Below are 24,778 nucleotides of genomic sequence, written 5' to 3'. Positions count from 1 at the left end.
AGCCAGGGATATCAGACCCTGCCTCAAAAATTAAGTAAGTAAATAAATAAATAAATACTTTTAGGGGATAGAGAGAGAGGTGGCTCATTGGTTAAAAGAATGTGATGCTTTTCCAGAGGACCAGGGCTTGATTCCCAGGACCAAAATGAAGGTTCACAACCATCTGTAACTCTAATCCTAGGGAATCTATACCCTCTTCTGCCCTCCCCAATCACCAGGCCATGCATGTGCTGTTCAGACATTCAGGTAGGAAAAACATTCATACACATATAAATAGACTTAAAAAATACATTTAAGCAAATATTTACAACATGTAACAAAGGTCAATATAGCCTTTACACATAGAGATTCTTAGAATCGATTAAGGAAATATAGAAACCCTCCTCCCAAATGAAAACTGGGCAAAAAAACATGAGTAAGTAATCACTAAGAAAGCCAAATATAGGGCTGGAGAGATGGCTCAAAGGTTAAGTGCACTGGCTGCTCTTCCAGAGTTCCTGAGTTCAATTCCAAGCAACCAAATGGTGACTCACAACCAACTAAAATGATCTGGTATCCTGTTCTGGCCTGCAGGCATACATGCAGGCAGAATACTGTATACATAATAAATAAATAAATGAATGAATGAAAGAAAGAAAGACAGAGGAAAAAAAAAAACAAGCCAAATACAAACTAAACCTAGCTGGGTGTGGAGTCATATGCCTTTAATGCCAGCACAGGCAGAGGTGGGTGGATCTCTGTGAGTTCCACAAAGTGAGTCCAGGACTGCCAGGGTTGTTACAGAGAAACCCTGTCTTAAAAAACTACCAAGTGAGTTCCAGGAAAGGCGCAAAGCTACACAGAGAAACCCTGTCTCGAAAAACCAAAAAAAAAAAAAAAAAACAACAACAACAACAATAAACAAACAAACAAACAAAAAGAAAAAGAAAACTAAACTTAAATAATGTTATTACTGGCCATTAGGGTGGGATTGTCCTCCTGTTAGAATATAAAGATTCAAATGAACGTTGTCACTCAATTTTAACGAAGAAAGAGAAAATGGCTTTTAAAAGACTAAGGGAGGAAGGGCAGGACCTGAGTAGTGCCTTCCCATTAGACCAAAGGCTGAAGCTTCCAGATCATCATTTGTCAGGAGCAGCCTTGGAGTGTGTGTGTGTGTGTGTGTGTGTGTGTGTGTGTGTGTGTGTGTGTGTGTGTATGTGTATCCCAGGGTGGCCTAGAACTTGGCACTGCTTCAGCTTCCAAAGAGCGGGCTTGTCGGGCATGCGTTATCATGTTCACTTTAAAATATTCCCTCTCTTGCTCTGTGTGTTTGTGTATATACACTTTTAAAAAACATTAAATTCAGTTGTTACATTTCACTCCGGACCAGAATCTAACTCATGGTGGACAAGCACTCTGCTTCTGGGATAATTCCACAGCCTAGAGCTTCCAACTCCTGTGACACTGCTTAGAGAAATTTACCCTTACAAAGAGTGAAGGGCTGAGGAGATGGCTCAGTGGGTGAAGTCATGCACACAAGCATGAGGACCTGAGTTCAAAGCTGCATCACTCCCATGAAAGTCAGGTATGGTAGCATGTGTCTGTAATGCTAGTGTTGGGAGGTGTAGACAGGTGCCTTCCCATTAGACCAAAGGCTGAAGCTTCCAGATCATCATTTGTCAGGAGCAGCCTTGGAGTGTGTGTGTGTGTGTGTGTGTGTGTGTGTGTGTGTGTGTGTGTGTGTATCCCAGGGTGGCCTAGAACTTGGCACTGCTTCAGCCTCCAAAGCCCAGGTAGATCCTGGGCTTGCTATCCAGCCAGTCTAGCCAATTACTGAGTTCCAGATTTAGTTAGACACTCTCTCTCAAAAAAAGGTGGAAAACAACAGAGAAAGATACCCGGCATTGACTTCTGGCCTCTACATAAGTACAGGCAAGAACATGTGCACATGTGCACATATGCATATCACACACACACACACACACACACAAACACGCTTGCACACACAACACATACATGCATACATACATGCGCGCGCGCGCGCGCACACACACACACACATAATTAGGGATATATATGCATATAAGAGGCAGAGGTAGACAGATCTCTGTGAGTGTGAGGCTAGCCTAGCTACATAGTGAGACTTGGTCTTTAAAAAAAAAAAAAGTTCAGTAGTGATGGTGTATATAACCAACATTAAAAAAGGTAACTCTGCTTTACAGAGTATGAGACCAAGCCCTGCTTGGCCCTCTTGCACAGCCACCTCTCTGACGGAGCTATTATTCTGCATCTTCTAAAAGCCTGCAAATGGAAGGGTGTCCATACGGGATACGGGATGTGCAATGGCGATGACATACCAGGTTATCCGCTGAGGACAGCGACTGCCTGTCGTCGGCTATGCCATTGGTCTGTGAGTTCTCATCAACCCCTGGCTGAACAGCGTAGTCCTGGCACTCCAGGGCACCCAGGACTCGGTCGGGCTCCGTCAGACCATGTTTTTCTGCTGCTTCTTAAGACATAAGTGCAAAGTCATTGTCCAGTGAGCATACCCCAGAAGGCTGCCTGAACCAGACAGCACGTGCTCACAGACTCAGTACCACGTGCCCCTTCTTCCCCAGCCCCCCACAACACAGCAGTGCTTAAGCTTCCTGCCTGACTCTCATCTACAGGCTCACTGTCAGAGCCACAGCAGTGCATAACTCCCCGAAGGGTTCACTCACAACCCTGCAAAGCCGTGGATGTACCAGCCCTGCCCACCCCTCCACTTCTGAAAAAGACCAGAAGTAGCAAAACATGAAAACAAAGACTTTATTTAAAGAGTCGGGGTTAGTAACACAAGAATTAGGACACAGTTTAAAAGAGTGAAAACCAAAAAAACTTAGTCACAAGGAAAAAACAGACCTGAGCTTCCTGGAAGCCATGTGAAAAACAGAAATTACATAAATTTCATCATTCAACTAAAGAAAACATATCTGATACCAAGCAAAACAATGAATAGGAGCGGAATCTGTTACATATTTCTTCATATATGCATGGGACACTGAAGAACTTAATAAGCAGTCTTAAAATATGTTGTTTTGTTTTGTTTTTGTTTTTCGAGACAGGGTTTCTCTGTATAACAGCCCTAGCTGTCCTGGAACTCACTCTGTAGACCAGGCTGGCCTCAAACTCAGAGATCCAACTGCCTCTGCCTCCTGAGTGCTGGGATTAAAGGCATGTGCCATCATACGCAGTTTCAAAATGTTCTTCTAAATAGAAAATATTTTAAAACTATATTTATTTATTGTGTGTGGTGGGGGGGGGCAGAGGACAACTTGTGGGAGTCAGCCTCTCCTTCCACTATGTGGGTCTCAGGGATTGCACCTAAGTCCTCAGGCTTGGTGGCGATACAGCTTTCCCTGCTAAGGGATCTCAATGGCCAGCTACAATTTTTTTTTTTTTTTTTTTTGGTTTTTCGAGACAGGGTTTCTCTGTGTAGCTTTGCGCCTTTCCTGGGACTCACTTGGTAGCCCAGGCTGGCCTCGAACTCACAGAGATCCACCTGGCTCTGCCTCCCGAGTGCTGGGATTAAAGGCGTGCGCCACCACCGCCCGGCGGCCAGCTACAATTTTATGAAACATCTATTTACTTGACATGTTATTGACCCAGTGCTGCTACATGACAGGCTGAGGTGTGATGGGCAAACATGGACTATGACAGATGGCAGGGGCTACTGCTACTCTTTAAAGGCCTTGCTACAGAGCTAAATACGTGCTGGGCTCTCTGGAAGAGCTTGGCTGCACTCTAGTTAACAAAACGAAGGCTCAGAGATGTGGTTTTCCAACTATGACATCAGACTGGGATGTAACTCAGTGGCACTGTGGCATGTGTAAGGCCCTGGATTCAATGTCCAGCCTGGAACTCACTATGGGTTCTCCTGCCTCAGTCTCCTAAGTGTGGAGGATAGGCATGGGCCACAACACTCCTATAGAAATGAATGTAAACCATGTCTCAGTGTGGACATATACATATAAAGAACTCCCAATATTTTATTAAAAGGAATGAACATTTCCATGCCTCACATACTCAACTACATAATCATTTGTGTTCTACTATGTCTTTCATTTAAAAAATGATGATTGCAACCTGCTACCATTTTTTAAAAATTTCTTGTCCAATTAACAGCACTGGAACAGTATTCAACATGCAGCCACTGACTGAGTTTGGGGCAAAGACAAAGGAAACAGCATCAAGGCTAGCGCATATAAGCTGACCAGCACTGAGCGCACCATGAGGGTAGGACTGGAGGCTCCCAATGAGCACCACTTCCCTGGGTGCCTAACACCCACTGCTGTGTGGACTGCACACATAAACATCTGCCGTGATATCTTAGCAGCTCTGATGCAGAAGACACATGGCGTGGACCCCTCTGTCTCCAGGTAGATAGAGCATCTAATACTGCACTGTAGACTATGGTCCCTCACCTCAACCTAGACAGAACCGAACCAATTACTGTGACCAGATCACAGCTGTGTGCCAAGTGCAGGCTGGGAGGCAGCAGCAACTCGGTTTCCAAGAGCTCCGTGAGTTCACTGAGGAGAACCCCTAACCAGATGCTTCCTGAGTGGCTCTACGAAGGAGAAGACATGAGGAAAGGCAGGGATGTCCACTCACCTTTCACAACAGATGTGACTACATCCTCTAAGATGTCCTTTACCACCTCCTGGGCTCCATCGTCAGTGCCTGCATACACCCCAAACACGAACACACACAGGGTGTTTCCAGGGAAAAGAAAGGAAGGAGAAGGAGATTATGGCAATGACCTTCTAGAGTCCCGCTCTAGAGGGCAGAGGTGCAAATGTGTTCCCTCCACCACCAAATCTGCAAGCAGAGAGGACCCCCTCAGATGCAGAACTCAAGGGAAGGATCTGCTAGGATTTCAAGTCTCACTCTCAGCAGCACTGAAACCCTGTCCTGACCCCTTCTCCTTCTTAAGACCCAACTGCTCAGCCCAGGCCACCCCATCCCGAACCCTGAGCAAGAGCTGCTCTGCATCCTGGCAGAACTAAGGATGGGCTTCTCTGTGCCTGCACCAAGCTCCTGACCATGGAGCTCTGGTGAGTGCCATGTTGGGCTCCCTGAGTCAAGCCTGCCTAGGATTCAGCATGAGCTTTCTAACCTGACACTTGAGGACTGACTACATTTCAGATGAAATTATTCTGCCAAATGGCAAGAGGTCCAACATCTCTAACTATTAATTGCTTATTTTTTTAGAAAATTAGTCCCAGAGAAGAGCTTATGGAGTGAACAAGCTCCAACTAGATATGTGGAAGTGACATCAAAGGTTAGAAAACACTGCACTGAGCAAAAGGCACCAATCATCTTGAATGAGCGCCACCAAAGGGTGGGAGAGTGCTCGCTTCAGTGAGGACTCTCAGTCCGCCGTCACTTCTGCCAGATCTGGGCTTGGTCTGAGGTTCTGGGGAACAGCACTAAATACTTTCATTTTCAACTGTCACTGAACACCCATAACCAAATCCACTCAAGTGAGATTACTGACATCACATTCTTTTCTTGGAGAGCAAAAAAGAACCTGAATGGAAACTGAGAAATGACCCAACCACAACCAAAATCTTCTAAATTCATTTCTTTACCTCAAAACCATGATTTAAACTGGATTACAGTTCCCCAAATCTCTGTTTGAGTTTTTACAGCATCCTTCATGACCTTTGCCCCATTGATGCTCCACTTATATCATCACACATGCAACAGCATTCAATTTACCTTAAACAATAAATCCCACAAATATCAATGTAAAAGGTGCTAATTATACTGTAGCAATACATGTTAAAGTAAGTCTGTAACTACTAAAATACAAATTGCTCACTTACCAGCCATATAATCATCTACACCATGATCTGTAAACATTAAGGCTAGATATTTCAGAACTGGCTTTTCCCCTTTCTGGTACTGAGGATTGAAAGAGGGCCTCACATATTGGACAAATGCTCTACCATGGAGCTCCACTCCAGCCCATGACCAGGTATTTCTAAGTTCCTGTTTAGTTCCAACACACTGATGCAATGACTTCATAAAATTATGCTGATTATTTCTAATCTGTGCTGTCTGCTTCACAGTACCCTGTAGTGGGTAGCCATTCCAGCTTTGATCTGGAAGTTCCAGCCCCCATTGAGGCTTCGGCAACTGTCACGCCTACAAGACGGGGCCAAGGGAGGCGCCTGGAGACCCGAGATCTGGATGGGCCAGTACTCTCTCTGTTCCGGGACCCTGGACGGTAGAGGTGGGCCAAGCAGAGCTCCAGAGAACACCTCTGGACTGCGATACACCTTCCCCAGACTCCGCGACCTACCTATCCCTTAATTTGTAAGTTACGCCATTAAATAAATCTCCTTTTAACTATGTGGAGTGGCCTTAATAATTACACCAATAGTACCCTGTTCACATTCAACACCCAAGAGACATGGAGTTGTGTTATTAGAGGCTCGGGTGGCTCAGTGTGACCAAAGGCCATAAAGTGATGGCTGACATAAGCAGGCTTGCAGGTGTGTGTTGTTTAGCTGCGAACTGCTCATAAAACTCTGAATCAGCTGCTAATAATTGTTAACTAAAAGATTGCTCAGTAAGTAACACATCTGGCTTCTATTAAAAAACTTGAACCCAGGCTAGGTGCGGGTGGTACACACTTTTAATCCCAGCACTTGGGAGGTAGAGGCAGGCAGATATCAGTGAGTTTGAGGCCAGCCAGGTCTACAAATCGAGTTCAAGGATGGCCAGGGCTCTTACACAGAGAAATCCTGTCTCAAAAAAACAAAAAAAGAGCCGGGCAGTGGTGGCGCACGCCTTTAATCCCAGCACTTGGGAGGCAGAGCCAGGTGGATCTCTGTGAGTTCGAGACCAGCCTGGTCTCCAAAGCGAATTCCAGGAAAGGCGCAAAGCTACACAGAGAAACCCTGTCTCGAAAAACCAAAAAAAAAAAAAAAAAAAAAAAAAAAAGAAAAGAAAAGAAAAAGAAAAAACAAACAAAAACCAAAAAACCCTGAAGCCAAATGTGGCAGTGGTGCACGCCTTTCCTTTAATTCCAGCACTAGGGAGGCAGAGGCAGGTGGAGCTCTGTGAGTTCGAGGCCAGCCTGGTCTACAAAGTGAGTTCCAGGACAGCCGGAGGTGTTACAGAGAAATTCTGTCTCGAAAAACAAAAAAACAACAACAAAAAAACCCCCAAACCAAAACAACAACAACAAAAAACTAAAGCCAGGCCAAGCATGGTGACTCAAACCTTTAATCCCAGTATTCAGTAGGCAGAGGTAGGCTGATCCCTGTGAGTTCGAGGCCAGCTTGGTTCATATATCAAGTTCCAGGACAGCTAGGTCTACATAGTGAGACCCAGTCTCAGGAGGAAGAGAGAGACAGAGACAGAGACAGAGACAGAGACAGAGACAGAGAGACACAGAGAGAGAGACAGAGAGAGACAGAGAGAGAGACAGAGAGAGAGAGAGAGAGAGACAGAGAGAGAGAGACAGAGAGAGACAGAGAGAGAGAGACTGAGTGAGACTGAGACTCTGTCTCAAAACAAAGAACAGTAAAACCATCACTGAAGGCAGGCCTGGGGGCTAGGCTGCATCACTAACTACAGGGAAGTTTAAAGCAGAAAGGTCACAAGTTAAAGGACCCATTAATCCCAGCACTTGAGGGGTAGAAGCAGATGGATTTCTGGGGGTTCCAGGCCAGCCTGGTCTACATAATAGGTGCCAGAGAAACCAGAGCTAAAAAGCAATACCCTGTCCAGGAAAGGAGGAAGAGGAGGAGAGAGTGGTGGGAGAAAGAGAAGAAAAAGAAAGCGGCTCTTTTAAAAAAAGACCAGAGAGAACTGTTTCACCCAAAAGTAGATTCAATAGGGGCCTAAAGTGAAGGCTCTGGAGACGTGTGCTTGGCCCGCTTCCCAGGGTGGGGATTTGAGTCCCTCAAGCTCCCAAGCCTCCATCCCTCCGTAAACACCGAGTGAGTGTGCTAGGAGAAGGCATTCATGCACCTCCTAAGGAGGACTGCTCATTTCTTTACCTATCTGGCCCCAGAGACTAAATCCAAAATGAAAATTTCCAACTAACCAAATAGAAAGCACTTCTAATTAGCTACAGCCTTCACTATTTTTCATTTCCAAAAAGAACAGTAAAATGTCCACATCAACATGGACCTCCCTTTCCTCACTGCAGATTTTCCACTGAAATAGCAGCAGGATTGCCCCTTTCCTGAGTCTTCCGATCATTCCTTCTCACTGTGGCCTGGCAAGGGTACAGGCTGGACTATAATTGCCCCTGTGCAAACACAACAGTCGGCTCTATATCCACAGGCTCCACACCGACAGAACTAACGAAATGCAGGGAAAACACATCTGTACGAACATGCAGAGGTACCCCACCATCATCACTGCCAAACAATACAGTTCACCATCTGCACAGCACTGACTTGTACAGGGCAGCCTAATTCACAAACAGGAGAGTCAAGTTAACATACAGAAGGATATGCCACACGATGCTCTTTATCACCATGACAGACAGCAACAAGGCCATCACCAGATGACCACACTTCTTCCCTGACCTTGGCCCAGGACTGAGTCAAAATAAAACTCTTTTCTTTATAATTTAAAAAACTAGCCGGGTGGTGGTGGCGCACACCTTTAATCCCAGCACTCGGGAGGCAGAAGCAGGCAGATTTTTGTGAGTTTGAGGCCAGCCTGGTCTACAGAGCAAGATCCAGGAAAGGATCTTGCTCTGTAGAGAAACCAGAGAAACCCTGTCTCGAAAAACCAAAAAAAAAAAGATAACTATATTATAGGGTTGGGGATTTAGCTCAGCGGTAGAGCGCTTGCCTAGCAAGCACAAGGTCCTAGGTTCGATCCTCAGCTCCAAAGGAAAAAAAAAAAACAAGGCCGGGTGGTAGCATCATCAGTCCTGTAACTGGAGCAGAGATGACATCAGCTGAAAAGACAGGTCAGATACACGGTGTAGAGCAAAGAACATGAGAAGCATTAGAACCACCCAGGAAGACACGGTCTTGATAGCTGAAGACTTCTGGATCTGGTTCAGACCACTGGCTCAAGAGGAGGTGCAGTTATTCCTAAGTCATCACCATTTTATGCTTAATAAATCATTTACTGTCTGATTATAACCAAGTCTGGCATATGATTTTGTTAAAAAATGGAAACAAAGCCGGGCAGTGGTGGTGCACATTTTTAATCTCAGCACTCAGGAGGCAGAGGCAGGAGGATCTCTGAGTTGGAGGCCAGTCTGGTCTACAAAGTGAGTTCCAGGAAAGGCGCTAAAGCTACACAGAGAAACAAAAACAAAAACAAAACAAAACAAAAGCCTGACTTCATGAGTTCTATCCTCAGCAGAGAACTGACTCCCACGAGCTGTTGTCTAAGCCCTATAGGTGTCCTGTGACACATGCATATTCATGCTCACACATAAGTGCACACAAATTAAAAAAAAATTTTAAGCAAACAAACAAAAAAAAAAGTGAATTTTGTTTGGTGACTAGAAGACAACAAAGGTGTCTCCAAGCCATCAACCTGTCTGTTCACATGCCTGCCCATCTGGTGTTCTAGCCCCTCACAGGGGCTATGCATGGTACCAGACTGCCAAGTACTACATGATTAATCACCTAGTTAACTCCCTGTGGAGACCAGGGGCCCCAAACTGCACCGACTGTGATAAGGCCCACAGGAGCAGCAGCAGGCGGCTCCATTCCAGGACTTCTATCAGGCCTCACTGGCCATGCCCCATGCAGTAAAGGGAAAGGGGAGGCCAAAAAAAGGCCCAGAATAGACAAGCTGCCCCCAGGGCTTTCCTTAACTGCTAGCCCACCTTCCCAGTGTGTCCCACAACCCCAGAAGATGCCCACTCACCCCTGGAAGGCTCGGCTGAACTAGAGAATGATGAGCCTCTTTCTCGGTGAGCCTCTCCATTTTCTGAGCTTGATTTCCCTAGGCCACTCCTGGCATGATCACCGTTGGGCAATTCTGTTTTTTCAGGAGTCGTTGGTTTGCTCTGGGCCTGGCTCTGCTTCAATCGGCTGAATTTAGGAGATCCTGCTGTGGCCTGGATCACAGGGGACTGAGGTTTAGACTGGATTGGTTTTTCCAATTCTCTGGCCTCCTGTAACTAAAACACAATAGGGAAGGAGTCCATCTAAATGGTTCTAGCAATTTAGTAAGAAACAAAAATTACAGCAGACTATTGTTTTAAAATTTTTCAACCAGCTAATAAAACTTTGTGCTGGGTGCTGGGGTTAAACCTAGGGCCTTGTGTATACTAGGGAAGGGCTCTACAACTAAGCTATATTCTCAGCCCAGTATAAAATTTTTAAAAGGAAGTAAGTCTAAAGAAAACTTAGAATGTGATGACCAAACTTGAAAACCCATCTTCAAGTTGCCCTCTGGTTTTAAAACTGGAAGTCTCTCTCAGGAAAGGATAAACAATTAAGTGTCAGTGGCCCTGTACATGCAGGAGCTGATAACAGCAGAACATGTAGCCAGCCCAGCTGTCACTCACCACTTGATTTTCCATGCGGGTAAAGATGACATTCAGCATCTGGGTAAGCGTGGCCTTGGCGGTGGTTTGATTGATGAGGTTTTTGCTGGCCAGGTAGATATTGTAGCATGTCCTCACTGTCTGCAGGATAGTGCCTTCATGGATTTCAATGTGTGGGGAGGTCACTGCAGTCAGAAGAGCCTGAGATAGGGCAGAAATGGTCACCTTCCAGAATGCCCATGTCCCCCTGGCCAAACTTTTCTAGAATAGTTGAGGTGTCTTGAAACTTGTTATATACAGGCTGGCCTCAAACTTTCAGCAATCCTCCTGCCTCTGTCTCCCAAGTGCTAAGATCACATATGTGCACCAACACACCTAGCTTGACTTTTTTAAATTCTCAGACGGTCCTGCAAAATCATCTGGATGATTAGTACTCAGATTCCTATAATTTGAGATTTAAAAAGCAATTGCTAATTCCCTAAATTCACATCATTTGAAGTAATTAAACTATGTTGAAGTAGGTATTCTAGTGGTTAGTTAAAAAAAAAATTTTTTAATGCTGGGCAGTGGTGGCTCACACCTTTAATCCAAGCACTCGGGAGGCAGAGGCAAGAGGATGGTGTATAGAGTGAGTTCCAGGACGGCCAGGGCTACACAAAGAAACCCTGTCCAAAAAAAAAGCAAACAAATAATAAAAATAATTGAGCCATCCTGGTTGGTGGTGGTGTAGGCCTTTAAATCTAGTATTTAGGATGCAGAGGCAGATGGATCTCTGAGTTTGACGACAGCCTGGTCTACAGAGTGAGTTCCAGGATGGCCAGGGCTACACAGAGAAACCCTGTCTTGAAAAACCAAAATTAAGAAAAAAAACGAAAGGCCGGATGGTGGTGGCACATGCCTTTAATCCCTGCACTCGGGAGACAGAGCCAGGTGGATCTCTGTGAGTTCAAGGCAAGCCTGGTCTACAGAATGAATTCCAGGACAGGCTCCAAAGCTACACAGAGAAACCCTGTCTCAAACCCCCCCCCCCAAAAAAAAAAAAAAACCCAACAAACCCTGAATATTCTGAATGTTAATATTGGTTGAAGAAAACTAAAATGAAAACTAGATCCTTCCCTCACAAAACACAACCTCCTGATTTCACCCACAGGAATCACGAGTACTAATATACAGAAGGCTCCCAGTTTCCCACACAGCTGAGATACTTGGGACCTAAGATCTGCAAGGATGCCTTATCCATCCCTCTCACTTCCTGACACACAGGTGGTAGCAGCTTATGTCAAGCCCTTCCTGACAGTAAACATGGAACAGGGACGAGCTGGGGAGACGAGAGACAGGAACGGGTTCTGATGTTAGAGTACCAACGCAGACCTGCAGAGCAATGGTTGGCTGGAACCCCGAGTCCCCAGAGAACCTTAAGCAAATGAGTTCACAGGTGATTACAGCATTGTTGGTGGGATTGTCTACTAGGGACCCACCTGGTCCTACTCCTCTGGGCTTGTTGCATGCTCATAAATCATGATGCTAACAGAAGCTCTAAGTAACTCTTCCACTCTTCTGTTCCAGCTCAATATCACCCAACCAACACATGGTAAATGAAAAGCCCACCTTCCCAAACCCACACCATGCAAACAGAAATACCTTAATTATTTGTAGCTGAACCCCTTCATCCGTCTGAGGGCCCTGAAAACAATTGCAAATGGTTTCAACAATCCTGTCGATCAGCCGCTTCCCGGGAGCTCCACTGTCAGGGGCGTTGCCAGTGATGTGCCCATATGCGATGAGTTTCTGCACAAAGAAAAAGCCAAGGTTACAAGTTTCTGTCTGGCTAGATAAGACAGGAGGGATGATGGCCTTGAACTTCTGGCTCCTATGGCAGCAGTTGCTCCCAGGAGCCAGGCAAGCACAGCTGTTCTGAGTACAACTTTAGCCATCTTCCAGTGGATAAGCTGCCTTTCAGAGGCTACCTGCCTGTGCCACCTTATACTCGACCTGGACCTTGGCACAGAGAGAGATCCATGAGACAAAGGTCAGGGTGAGCTCTATACCTGGCTGAGATTCAGAATCATCCAGAGGAGCCCATAAAAATGCAGTCTCCTGGACCTCAACCCAGACCTACTGAATTGGAAGTTACGGGGCAGAAGCTCAGAATCTGTGTTTTTTTTTTTGTTTTTTTTTTTTCTCAACTGTCCAGGTTACTCTAAAGGTCAGCCCGACATAAGGCCTAGACTTCTAAGGCACACTGTACTTCCAGGGAGCTGGTAAGGATGTGAACACGCTGTTGTTCTGTATGTAGCTGTGCTTCCTGCCTTTGCCTACACAGGTAGACAAGTGCTCCTGAGGTCGCCCACAGAGCAACCACCAGAGTACTAAGACGGTGGCCACCCTGCAGAAGCTTGCAACATTTCTGAGTGGCTTTCTCCACCACTAGCTACAAAGCACCTTCATTCAATAAGCATAAAAAGATTAAGAGTGGCTTAAACCGGGTGGTGGTGGTGTACACCTTTAACCCCAGCACTCGGGAGGCAGAGGCAGGCAGATCTCTGAGTTTGAGGAAAGCCTGGTCTACAGAGTGAGTTCCAGGACAGCCAAGGCTACACAGAAAAACCCTGTCTCAAAAGAGAGAGAGGCTTAAAGCAGAAACACAGGACACAATGGTGTAACAGAAGGAATAGACTACCTGCCCCTCTGATGTTCAAGCCCAATTCTGAAACCCAGAAGGAAGCAGGTAGAATAAAGGATAAGTCAGAACTGTTCACCCCCACCCGGGCCTGCTGCTTCTGGGCAGGCTCCTGAGAGGGTGGGGCTGGCTTTGGGCGGACAAGGGCCAAGTTCTGACACTGCTTCTCCCGCTTGACATTAGGATTCAAGTTCTGTCATGAGCACTATGATATGAGTGGATGAGTTACAGCTCCCAAATAACAATGTTGGGAAAGAGATTCCCTGGGACCAGAAAGCAGCTTGCTGCTTCAGAATCACACCTGGGTTTCATCTCGAGCACCAAAAAAGAGAAAATGGGCTTCCAGTTGAACATGGTTACACAGGTTTGTAATCCCAGCATCTGGGAAGTTGAGGCAGAAAGATTATGAATTTGATGCTGGCAATCAGCTAGGCTACACAGCAAGAGCTGGTATCAAAACCCAAAAAAGGGCCAGGTGTGGTGGTCGCACGCTTTGCCACACCTGGCTGGCAGAGGCAGGCGGATCTCTGGCCTATGCCAAGCAGGAAAAGATGAGATCCTGTCTCAAAAATAATAATATCAAATAATTAACTTTAATTAAGGGCAGGGGAAACAGTTCAGTCATTAGTGTTTGCCATGCAGGCATGAAGACCTGAATTTGATCCCCAGCAAAAAGCCAGGGGTAGTGGTTGACATGCCTTTGTAATTCCAATGCTAGGAGGTGGAGACAGGCAGATCCCTGAGGTTGGCCAGCTGGACAGCCTAACCTTATTACTGAGCCCCAGCTGCCAGTGAGAGACCCCGTCTCAAAATCAAAGTAGACAGCTCCCAAAGAGCAACCCAAGGATCATCTCCTGCCTCTACATATACATATACATATACCCACATACATGTGCACACTCCACCATGAACACATACAAAACCAACCAACATAAAGAGCTAAAACACAACATCTGTGACATAAACTGACAACCTAGGCCAATCATTTCCTGTAGGTCTCATTAGGAGTTAAAGAAAATGACGTTCTATTTTTTTATCTTTTTCTTTAATCTTTTGAGACAGACTTATATATAGTAGAACTTGAACTGCCCGTCCTCCCGATCCTCCGGCCTCCATGTCCTGAGTGCTGGGATTACAGGTGTGCATCATCGTACCCCTGCTATGCTGTGCTGGAGACTGAATCCAGGATACCATCCAAGTTAGACAAGCACTCTACCAGCTGAGTCATAGCACTAGCATTCATTTTGTATCTAATTTTTAAAAAGTATTTATTGGCTAGGTGGTGGTGGCACACGCCTTTAATCCCAGCAGCTGGGTCAGTTTGAGGCCAGTCTGGTCTACAGAGCAAGTTTCAGGACAGCCAGCACTACACAGAGAAATCCTGTCTTGAAAAAAAAAAGTATTTATTATTATTTTTTATGTGTATGGGTGCTTTGCCTACATGTATGTCTGTGCACCATGTACATGCCTGCTACCTGTGGAGGCCAGAAGAAGGCATCAGATCCCCTGGAACTGGAGTTATAGAAAGTTTGAGCTACCATATAGGTGCTGGGAATTGAACCTGGGTCCTCTGGAAGAGCAGCCAGCTCTTAACCACCGAGATGTCTCTCTGGCCCCATTGTTATTGCTTTTGAGAAAGGGTCTCACTGTATAGTCCTACCTGGCCTCTGCCTCACACAACTCCACCTTTCTCTGCCTCTACACATGACTTGTGTTTAATTTTTATCTTGACCTTTTAAAAATTCTATTTTTGTACGTTTATAATGAACAAAGTTTAGTAACAGTATACATGTTAATTTTAAGCTAAAATATACTGAAATATATTCCAAAAAATGAATATACAACCAGAAAAACATTAGCGTAGGCAAGACAGGCCCTGCCCTGCGGCAGTGCGGGCCACCAAGTGCTAAAGGAAGGAGCACAGGCCCCCGGTGCTGCAGGAGCTGCAGCAGGGAAGTCTCTAGGCTTCTCCGTCACGGAGGAGCGTCTGTGCCAACTTTGCTTATCATAAAGCACACCCTAAAGCACCTCTGTCCCCATTGCCTCGAATGACAAGGCACAGTGTAGGTGACTTCAGCTGCTTCACTTCTCTCGAAACCAGACTTCACCTCTAGATTCTGGTTTCCAGGACAGGAGTTTCCTCAACTGCCAGGAAATTCCAGTCAGGCAGGCTTAGCAAGGGAGCAGAGGGTGAGCTCCTTTTCCATTCAGTCTCCCAGGGAGCCCATCCACTTCCTGAAGTCATAAAAAGGGTAGCGCACTTTAGGCCTTGTACTAATGTACACGGAGACCCCAGTGTACCTATTAAACTGCAAAGAATGCCGTTCAAAAGGAGAAGCACACACCTTAAGCCTCAAGACTCCCAGTGAGCTGGAGGGAGACAAATGCCAAGGTGTTTAATATCATGCATTCAGAGTCCCGGAAGACACTGATGCCGTCCTTGAAAAGGCCAGGTCACGGGTGAGAGTTAAGACCAAGGCTGCCAGGAGTGGCGGTGCACAACTTTAGTCCCAGCACTGAGGAGGCAGAACCAGGAGGACCTCTGAGTTTGAGGCCAGCCTGGTCTATAGAGCGAGTTCCAGGACAGCCAAGGCTACACAGAGAAACCCTGTCCTGAAAAAAAAAAGAGGTCAGCCATCATCTCTCCACAGAGAACCAGGTACTCTACTGAGCATACAGACAGAGCATACAAGTCAGGTGGTCTCTACTACAACTACTCACCGACACAACAATGGTGGGAAGGCACCTCAGGTAAGCAAATAAACACACATCTCTCTGTTGCTATGACTGCAAGTTCTGTCCCCCAGATCCATATTCTTAAGTCCCAGAACCCAGTGACCATTAGGAGGCTGGGCCTTTGGGAGCTAAACAGACTTAAGGCCACAAGGGCTAGCTGGTACTCTAACACACTTGGGCACAGTGAGAATATGGCAATCTACAAGTTGAGCCAGAGTCCTTACCAAATCAGCTAGGGCCTTGAAATTAGACTGCCCACCCTCCAGAGCTATGAGAGAGGGCCTGGTGTTCTGTAGGACTCAGTTACCACAGCCCAAGATGAGACACCTGTGTTCCAACAAAACTATTCACAAAAGCAAACAACAGACCAGAGTCTTAAGTGTGGGGTTACCCAGCAAGCCCATTACTTATAGGACAGGCGCCCCTGAGCTGGGCTGGCCACTTTATTACCTAAGCCTCAGATTTCTTGGCTCTAAACAAAAATGAAAATAAACACCTCAAGGAGTTCCTATTGAGGTGCCCGGGGGTGGGTGGGGTAGGTGGGGTGGGTGGGGTGGGTGATAGCCCAGTGAAGGGTGTGAGTTGTTATTCTCAGGACATCAGTGTGTTAGGCATGAGGACCAGCTCCCAATCAAATCTTGTCATGGGGAGGAAACAACTAAAATTAAACATGTCAAATTTCCTGGGAAAACATTCACAGCCATCAGCTATTTTAGGAGAGAAACAGGACTGCGTCTGCCATTGAAGAGTTCTTGGCTCATAGATGCTGCACATAGGACAATCTGTACAGAATCATCTGGAATGAAAGAAACGGTTTTTCATTTGGAAGAACTGCTTTTGTGAAAAAGAAAAAAAACCTGTCATCAATTCTAAAGTGTATGCAGATTAAAGAAAAGAGATTAATGGAGTAAATATTAGACTGAGGATGCCAAAAATGTGACATGCCCTGCCACCCTGCAGTTCTTTGCCTTGGCAGACAGAACCAATCAATGACAACATCCTTCCTCAAGAAATGTGGGTCTGTGTGAGGCTTCACGGACCTCTTAAGACACTCTCTAAGCAACCCTAACAGAATCCGTTTGTTCACAGTTCAACTCAATACATTCAAGACTTCTTCCCGGATAGGACTGCCCTCTAAGCTTTAAGAAGTGGTCAGAAACTTGGAGCTACTAGAGAAAAACAAACATCAAAAAATATGGCTTGGGAACTAAGTATGACATTGTCAGGCTCCCCACTTCTGCATTCCTGTGTCTTTAGCAGTTAGAGGTCATTAGGAGGACATCACTGAGACTCTAACTGCTCAGTCCTCATCATTTTCAGACTGTTGGTTTCAAATATCCTCACTCCTCACTCACTCACTCACTCCTCACTCACTCACTCCTCACTCACTCACTCACTCACTCCTCACTCACTCACTCACTCCTCACTCACTCACTCCTCACTCACTCACTCACTCACTCCTCACTCACTCACTCACTCCTCACTCACTGAATGTATTTGAAAGCCCCAATCAGAACTGTGGAACTTGTGTGGTTACTTGGAGAAATGCGCAGAACAGCGAAAACTCCAAATCCAGCTGAGTTGGAACAAGGTGACACTGTGCTTTCTTTCAGGTTTCTCTCAGTATTCAAGTGTCTTTTCTGTGATGTTTTTACTGCCTAGCCTTCACACTTTTGTCCTTTATGTTCTTTAAAATGTCCGCTAGCCTGTGAGAAAGCGCTTCCTAGAGTTAAGGAGCATGGAAGCTGGGGCTGCCTCAGAAGTGCGGGTGTTAGGTAAACTTGGTTCCAGCGTGTCACTAATGCTGCTGACTGTGAAGTCAATGTTAATGACCAACGATACATGTAAGAGGTGTCTTTAAATAGAAACACACAGAAAATGATGTTATATACTCATCAGGGGCCCAAACTGGAGACCTGGAGAACCCAAGCCTGCATTTTTTAGGGCTGGGTAGTTCATGCTCATAGAAACTGTAGATCAGAACTACCACAAATAATCAGGTGAGGCTGTACCTGTTTCTACACCTGAGAGTACATATTAATGCCATCAACAATGAGGCTGGGGGCACTGTATATCAAACACAATCAACCTACAAATAATATACTTCTAAGGAAAATGTGTATCGTAGTGAAGGAGCACAGATCCACCCCTTCCCACCAACATGAGATCTTCACAAAGGAAGATTCAAATGCTCTTGCGCCACCACCTCCAAGGGCATTCTCAGTGCCAGAGCAGCATGGCTGTGGGTAAGGGAGAGCCTGTAGCCCTGAAGGGCCCCTCGCACCAAGTTTACATGTGGTACCTGCAAGCAATCCAGGGATGTGCTGACCACCCGGGGGGACTTGGACTGGCAGGCCAGCTCGAATGGAAGGAAATACTTGTCGGCTTCAATGAAGTTTGCCTTTGGCGGAGCTGCAGCGCCAAGCCTGGAAAAGCAGGAAAGGGCGGAGAGGAAAAATGAAAAAAAAAGAAAGGAAAAAAAGCTCGCTTCTCTCTCCCTCACTCTAGTCTCCCATTTTGCTTGTAAGCACTTAGTCAAAAGTGCTGCAAGCTCTATCCGGAGTGATGTGGCTACAAGCTGACTACATGTAACTTGAGAAAAATACCCCAGGATGTCATGTGCAGAAAGCAAGAGCTCTGACTTACAAATGGACTCACTGGCATCCTGGATTGACTCTGCTGCAGCCGCCAGGGCCAGGTTTCTAAACTCTGACTGGCTGGCTCCCACCATCAAGATGTGGAGCAGGCACCAGGGCAAGCTGCCCCTCAACACGCAGGACAAGGCTTCTATCTCCTTCTCAAGAGAAAGTTAAAGACAGCAACTTGACCTTCTTTCACCATCCCTCCAAGTACACAAGCACTGGGCCAGTCACCTGCCCAGACCGGGGGTTCCACCGTGTGAGTACTGTGCTAGCAGAGTGTGTACTGCCCCTTTAAATATAACAGTAAACATGCAAGGAAAGGGGTTCCCATGGCTGCCACTTGCTGTACTCCCAAAAGGAGGAAGCACTGCTGCTTACCTCTGCTTTTCTATTTCTGCTTTAATTTCATCTGGTGGAAGAAGAAAAGGAATATTAGGAGCATGCAACACTTACAGAAAAGAAAGGTTTGCTACAGTCATCAGGAAACCATTGGAAAGAGTATTTATGAGACTACAGAACACTCCAACATGCTATAAAGTGAAGCAAGGACCTATCAGCAGCAACTGCCGGCCCACAGGAGTTACTGTACTAGGCATGAGTTCACTTAACACCCGAAGGACCCTGTGGGTGGGCATTAGTGACACTCTGGAGCCATCCTGTGCACACCTCTACCCCCTAGATGACAGCAGCACTCCATCTCCTGTAGTGCTGTGCTGTGGTCTATGACAAGGTCTTTCTATGCAGCCAAGGTTAACTGGGAACTCAGGATCCTCCTGCCTCAGCCTGTTGAGTGCTACTGGCAGGTACTAGCATGTTCCCCCACGGTCCTGAATACCACTCATTCCTGAGCAAACTCCCTCCAATGAGAATGAATGATTTCAACGAGGAAACTCAGATATCATGAGAATAGAGAATTTCTCCACATTAAGAACTTGAGGAGGCCGGGCGGTGGTGGCGCACGCCTTTAATCCCAGCACTCGGGAGGCAGAGCCAGGCGGATCTCTGTGAGTTCGAGGCCAGCCTGGGCTACCAAGTGAGTCCCAGGAAAGGCGCAAAGCTACACAGAGAAACCCTGTCTTGAAAAACCAAAAAAAAAAAAAAAAAAAAAAAAAAAAAAAAAAGAACTTGAGGAGTCTAACTGTGCGGAGGTGGCGCAAGCCTTCAATCCCAGCATTTGGAAGGCAGAGGCAGGTGGATCTCTGTGAGTTCGAGCCCAGCCTGGTCTACAGAGCGAGCTCCAGGACAGCCAGGGCTACACAAAGAAACCCTGTCTCAAAAATCCAGAAACAAAACTGGGGGAGTCAGAGTTTGAACCCAGGTCTTGCCTCTGTGGTCTACAATCTACCTTCTCTGCATAGCAGGTGTATGGTAAAATAGTTAAAACACAAAATATCTAACTATGCAAAAACCACACACAGGAGACTGGAAACAGGTAAGGCAAATATTGGAAGTTATAGTGGACTGGTGATGTTTTGTTCTTTTTAAATTACATTTATTTAGTTGGGGGAAGGGCAACAGTGTGTATGTGAAGATCAGAGAACAACTATTAGTTGTCTGTTCACGACTTCTACCAAGTGGATCCCAGGGATTGAACTTAGGTCATCAGGCATGGCAGCAAGCACCATCACCTGATGAGTCTTCACTTTGGCCCCTATTCTATTTTTTTCTTTTCTTTTGTGTGTACGGGTGTTTTGACCACATGTATATCTGGGTACATGCATGCTTGATACAAAAAAAGGCCAGAAGAGGGCAACAAATCCCCTGTAACTGGAGTTACAGACTGTTGTGAGTCACCATGTGGGTGCTGGGAATCAAACCCACGTCCTCTAGAAGAGCATCCAGAGCACTAAGACGCTGAACCATCATTCTAACCCCCTCCTTCCCCCCCCCCACAGTTTCTATGACCTAAACACTTTTTAGGTTGGTACCATGAAAACAAGAGAATACACTATCTAAATATTCCTGACCTTACCCACCAACCTACTGTGTGTACTCCTACAGGTTAGGCCCCCAGGCCCAGGTAGTATCAAAGCAGGTGAGGGAAGGAGGGAAGGATGGAGGGAGGGAGGGAGGGAGGAAGGAAGGGAGGGAGGGAGGGAGGGAAGGGGAGAGGGAAGGAGGGGGAGGGAGGGGGAGAGGGAGGGAGGGAGGGAGGGAGGGAGGGGGAGAGGGAGGGAGAGAGGGAGGGAGAGACAGACAGATGGATAGATGGAAGGATACCAAAGCCTTTCTACATATTCTCTTGAGAGCCAGCAGTCTGGATGAGGGCACTGACCATCCTAATAGCACCAAAACACAGTTCAGGAAGTTTTAAGTTTCATTTGCTTGGAAAAATCAAGAAACTGGACTGAAGAGGTGGTAATGTCTAACCTTCTGGCTGGCATGCACATCCTGACTGCGTGCCTATGAAAACATCAGAGAACTGCCCAGATGACTAATATCAAGCCACAAGGCCTATGATGCTTGGGTTTGTGAAAGGAACTGTGCAACATGGACCCTGTCCTTAGAGGACATGAATCTCCTGAGAGTGGGGGCCCTGCCTCTGACAGAAGGCTACAAGATTGGCTACAGGATCTAGCTTCCATCAGCTTATCTAACCCAATGGCTTTGTTTAGGCGACAAGTTTGTGAGACACATCAGAAACATGCTGCTGCCAACTCAAATGTAAGGTTTCCTTCTGGTCATGAGCAGCACTCTTAGGGCTCAGGCAGAGCATCTGATGAAGCCAAGCCCACACTGGATGCAGGTGGTCCCCAGGTCTCCAACCATCTGTGTTTGAATTCTCAAATCTCACCAGTACAGCCATTCACTGTCTATGAGAGGCACCAAAAGCAAAAAGACTAAATTCAGGACTACACACTTGAAGGCCTATGCAGGCCAGGCAGGAAATGTCAAAAGAGAAGTAGGGGATAAAATCTTAGGGACAGGAGAGCAGCAGTACATCCAGTGGCTGGCACTGGTACCATTTCCTGTAAAATCCAGAATTTACAGGAAAGTTCAGATTGGAACTCAAAGCAACTTGCGCTATTCTATAAACACTATGCCCAGATAAGACTGATCCATTGGCTGCCCTGGCCATGAGGTTACTTGTTTACAACTCCTCTTTCAATGAATAGGGAAAGCTCAAAAACAGTACTTTACTGGCTGCAGAAAAACACCTGTAGGTGGGAAAGATGGCTTTAAAGAACACAGCCAGCCATGAGTAGGGGAGAGAAGCCCTCTCCTACCCCCTGCCCATCAATGCCTGAGGCAGGTGGGAGAGTTGGCCCTGAGGTTGTAAGATCGAGAGAGGCATCATCAGCTGCAGCACTCCTACACCAAGCCTGGGCAACACAGTAGAGCTGGCCCTGAAGGTGTAGGTGTGGGAGAACCAACCCTGAGGACTTAAAAGTGGGAGAACTGGCCCCCTGCTGTGAATTAGCCAGGGCAATGCAGGAGAGCTCACTCTGATGGTGAGGACAAGGGAGAGCTGGAGGGCTGACCAACCGTGCAATTACCCAGGCAAGAACCAGGGTTATGAGTTGGCCTAACCCCAACATCCACCGAATCTGTGATTTGCTGGAGCACAGAAGGGATGGGTCTTGCAGACCCAAAGCTGCAGGATCTCCACGACACAGAGTAATAACAGGATCTCCAAGAGCAGTTCCAGTGAGGGCCCAGCATCAATAGTGTAGCAGAAACCAGACCTCAACTCAGACCAATGACTCTTTGCAATAAACACGTGCAAGTAAAGATATATGGATAGAAGGGTTCACTGTGTGACTCACTGTGTCACACTACAGCTTCCATGACAAGACTAACTTTTCCTTTTTTTCTTCTTCCTTTTTTTTCTCTTAAATTTTATTTTATTTTATTTTGAGGGGAGGTTCCAAAAGCAGAAGAAGGATATGAAGGGATGAGGAAATGAATGGGATAGAGATGCATGATATGAAAGATACAAAGAATAAATAACAATTTTTAAAAAAAAAATGCAGCCAGCAATTGAGCAGGCTCTGTTCTGCTCAAGTTCAACGTGGCTCAGCTGATGAGCAACAAGTGAAGCAGGCCAGAACCCAAGGTCAGACTCTATAAAGATCAGGAAACAAGAGCCAGGGAACTTTCCAGGTAGAGCTGGGATGAATCCAGGAAATGAGTCTAGAGAGCCCTGTGTTCATAAGCTCATGTGTCCCTACCTCTCAAAGCATGCACAGAGAATTAATCTTCACACTATAAACAAAACATAAATGTAGTTTTGTTTTCACTAACACAAACCACAAAGGAAAAACATAGGCGCTTTTCCCACTCTGGCAGCGCTTCCAACTGGGAGCTGGTTTACAACCCAGCTATGGAATCTCCCAATCACCTTTCCCATCAGGACCAAGGTAAAAGTACACTCTGGTTTGTCCAGAGTGCTAGGGAAGCCTATGGCCTTCCTTACAGAGCAAGCACCACTGGCACACAGTCCGCAGCAGCAGCATGGGGAAACAGGAGGCCTCTCCCATGAGCCACTGCTACCGGAGTTCAAGAAATCTGAGATGGCCGGACATGGTGGTGCACACCTTTAACGCAGCATTTGGGAGGCAGAGGTAAGTGGATCTCTGTGAATCTGTAGCCAGCCTAGTCTACACAGAGACTTCCAGGACAGCCAGGGCTAGGTACAGAGACCCTGACTCAAAACAAAACAACAAAAAACAAAGTAAATCTCAGATGCAAATCCCACATTCACAGACTTTTAATTTACCCTTAAGTATTAAGAATTAGGAATTGGCTGGGCAGTGGTGGCTCACGCCTTTAATCCCAGCACTCGGGAGGCAGAGGCGGGCGGATCTCTGTGAGTTCGAGGCCAGCCTGGTCTACAGAGCGAGTTCCAGGATAGGCTCCAAAGTTAAAGCTATACAGGGAAATCCTGTCTCAAAAACAAACAAACAAAAAATTAGGAATTGTTGCACTTTGTAAACTACTTCTGTTGGAAAAACAGAAACAAAAACAAAAACCACCCTGAAATCCTGTCCAGTGGGCACAAGGGCACAGCATGGCACAGATAGAGCAATACCTTCCTAGAAGCAGGAAGCTCCTGAGCCTGCCTACCGTGGGGCAGCTTACACTGGCCATGAGTGTAAAGAGGAAGGCAGTACAGAAGCTAAGATTAGTCAGTGAGCTCGGCCCATTCGCAAATCATCTAGGCAGAGAAGCATCAGCAAATAGGCCACCAGAGCCTTTGTCATAGGCTGGACATGTCCAAGAAACAGCTTTGGTGTCCATAGTTCCAGTTGATTGACGGGCTCCAGATGTATCATAGTTCTGGCTGAGAGATGGACCCTGGATATACCATGGTTCCAGATGATTGATGGGCCCTGGATGTACTATGATTTCAGCTGAGAGATTGGCCCTGGATATACCATGGTTCCAGCTGAGAGGTGGGCCCTGGATATACAATGGTTCCGACTGAGACAGGGCTTGGATATACCATACCATGGTTCTGGCTGAGATGAGGCTCTGGGTAGATTTAGAGAGCATAACTGTTTTCTCACTAAAAAGAGGGAGAATAAGGAACCAGGGCAGGTGTGGGGTAGAACCTCACTGACAGCCTGTTAGTGTGAGATTCAAACACTGCCAAGTTCCAAGCCAGGCATGGACATCTGTCAGCTGAGTGGTACCAGGTGGGTCATCAAACCTCCTGAAGCTTGACTTCCTACTTAAAAACTTCAGATGACAAGAAGCAGCCCCAGACCCCAGAAATTGTAAGAGGACATGGGTGCAGCTAACTGTATGAACAACCCCAGGAAAGAAGTCTTGCCATAATGTGACAGGGACAGAGCAGGCACACAGCAGGTGGCCAGTGTCACTTCGTTAGCTCTTATCTTAAACCAAAAGCCAGTGGGAATGCACAATCTCTAGTGCCCTGAAAGAAGAGAAGACTCAGGACAGCTGCTGGCCACACTGACCTGGTACTAGCAACAGTGCTGTATCCTCTGCAACCCTGGGTGGCAGAACAAGGTCCACTCATCAGCCAGTGTGACACGTGAAGCCCACAGTCCTCTCAGTGAGGACCTCTTAGCATGCCACCTAATCCAGGGGACGACAGGGAGGATGATGGGGAGAGGGGCAGCTGGTGGGACTCACCCTTGCACTTCACTGCTCCATACGCACTGCACTCCTGCCAAAGCGGCAGCTAGCAGCAATAAACGAGCAGGTTGCAAAGAGGGGAGAGGGGCCTGGGCTAGGGCAGCT

The 24,778-nt window shown here is 46.6% G+C and overlaps 1 protein-coding gene across 1 annotated transcript in view; it reads right to left on the bottom strand.

The window, feature by feature from the left end:
* Arfgef2 (ADP ribosylation factor guanine nucleotide exchange factor 2) overlaps positions 1-24,778 on the bottom strand; it is an 83,371-nt gene that overhangs the window by 48,314 nt on the left and 10,279 nt on the right. Inside the window, 7 exon segments of the mRNA XM_059261930.1 lie at positions 2,340-2,491; positions 4,636-4,704; positions 9,886-10,078; positions 10,532-10,711; positions 12,152-12,298; positions 18,229-18,352; positions 18,947-18,977. Of these exon segments, the coding sequence (XP_059117913.1) occupies positions 2,340-2,491; positions 4,636-4,704; positions 9,886-10,078; positions 10,532-10,711; positions 12,152-12,298; positions 18,229-18,352; positions 18,947-18,977 (896 nt within the window).

The sequence above is a fragment of the Peromyscus eremicus genome, chromosome 4 (genome assembly GCF_949786415.1).
Source record: "Peromyscus eremicus chromosome 4, PerEre_H2_v1, whole genome shotgun sequence".
Classification (NCBI taxonomy): domain Eukaryota; kingdom Metazoa; phylum Chordata; class Mammalia; order Rodentia; family Cricetidae; genus Peromyscus; species Peromyscus eremicus.
The sequence above is the reverse complement of the archived record's forward strand: the minus strand, read 5'-3'. Positions and strand labels throughout refer to the sequence as shown.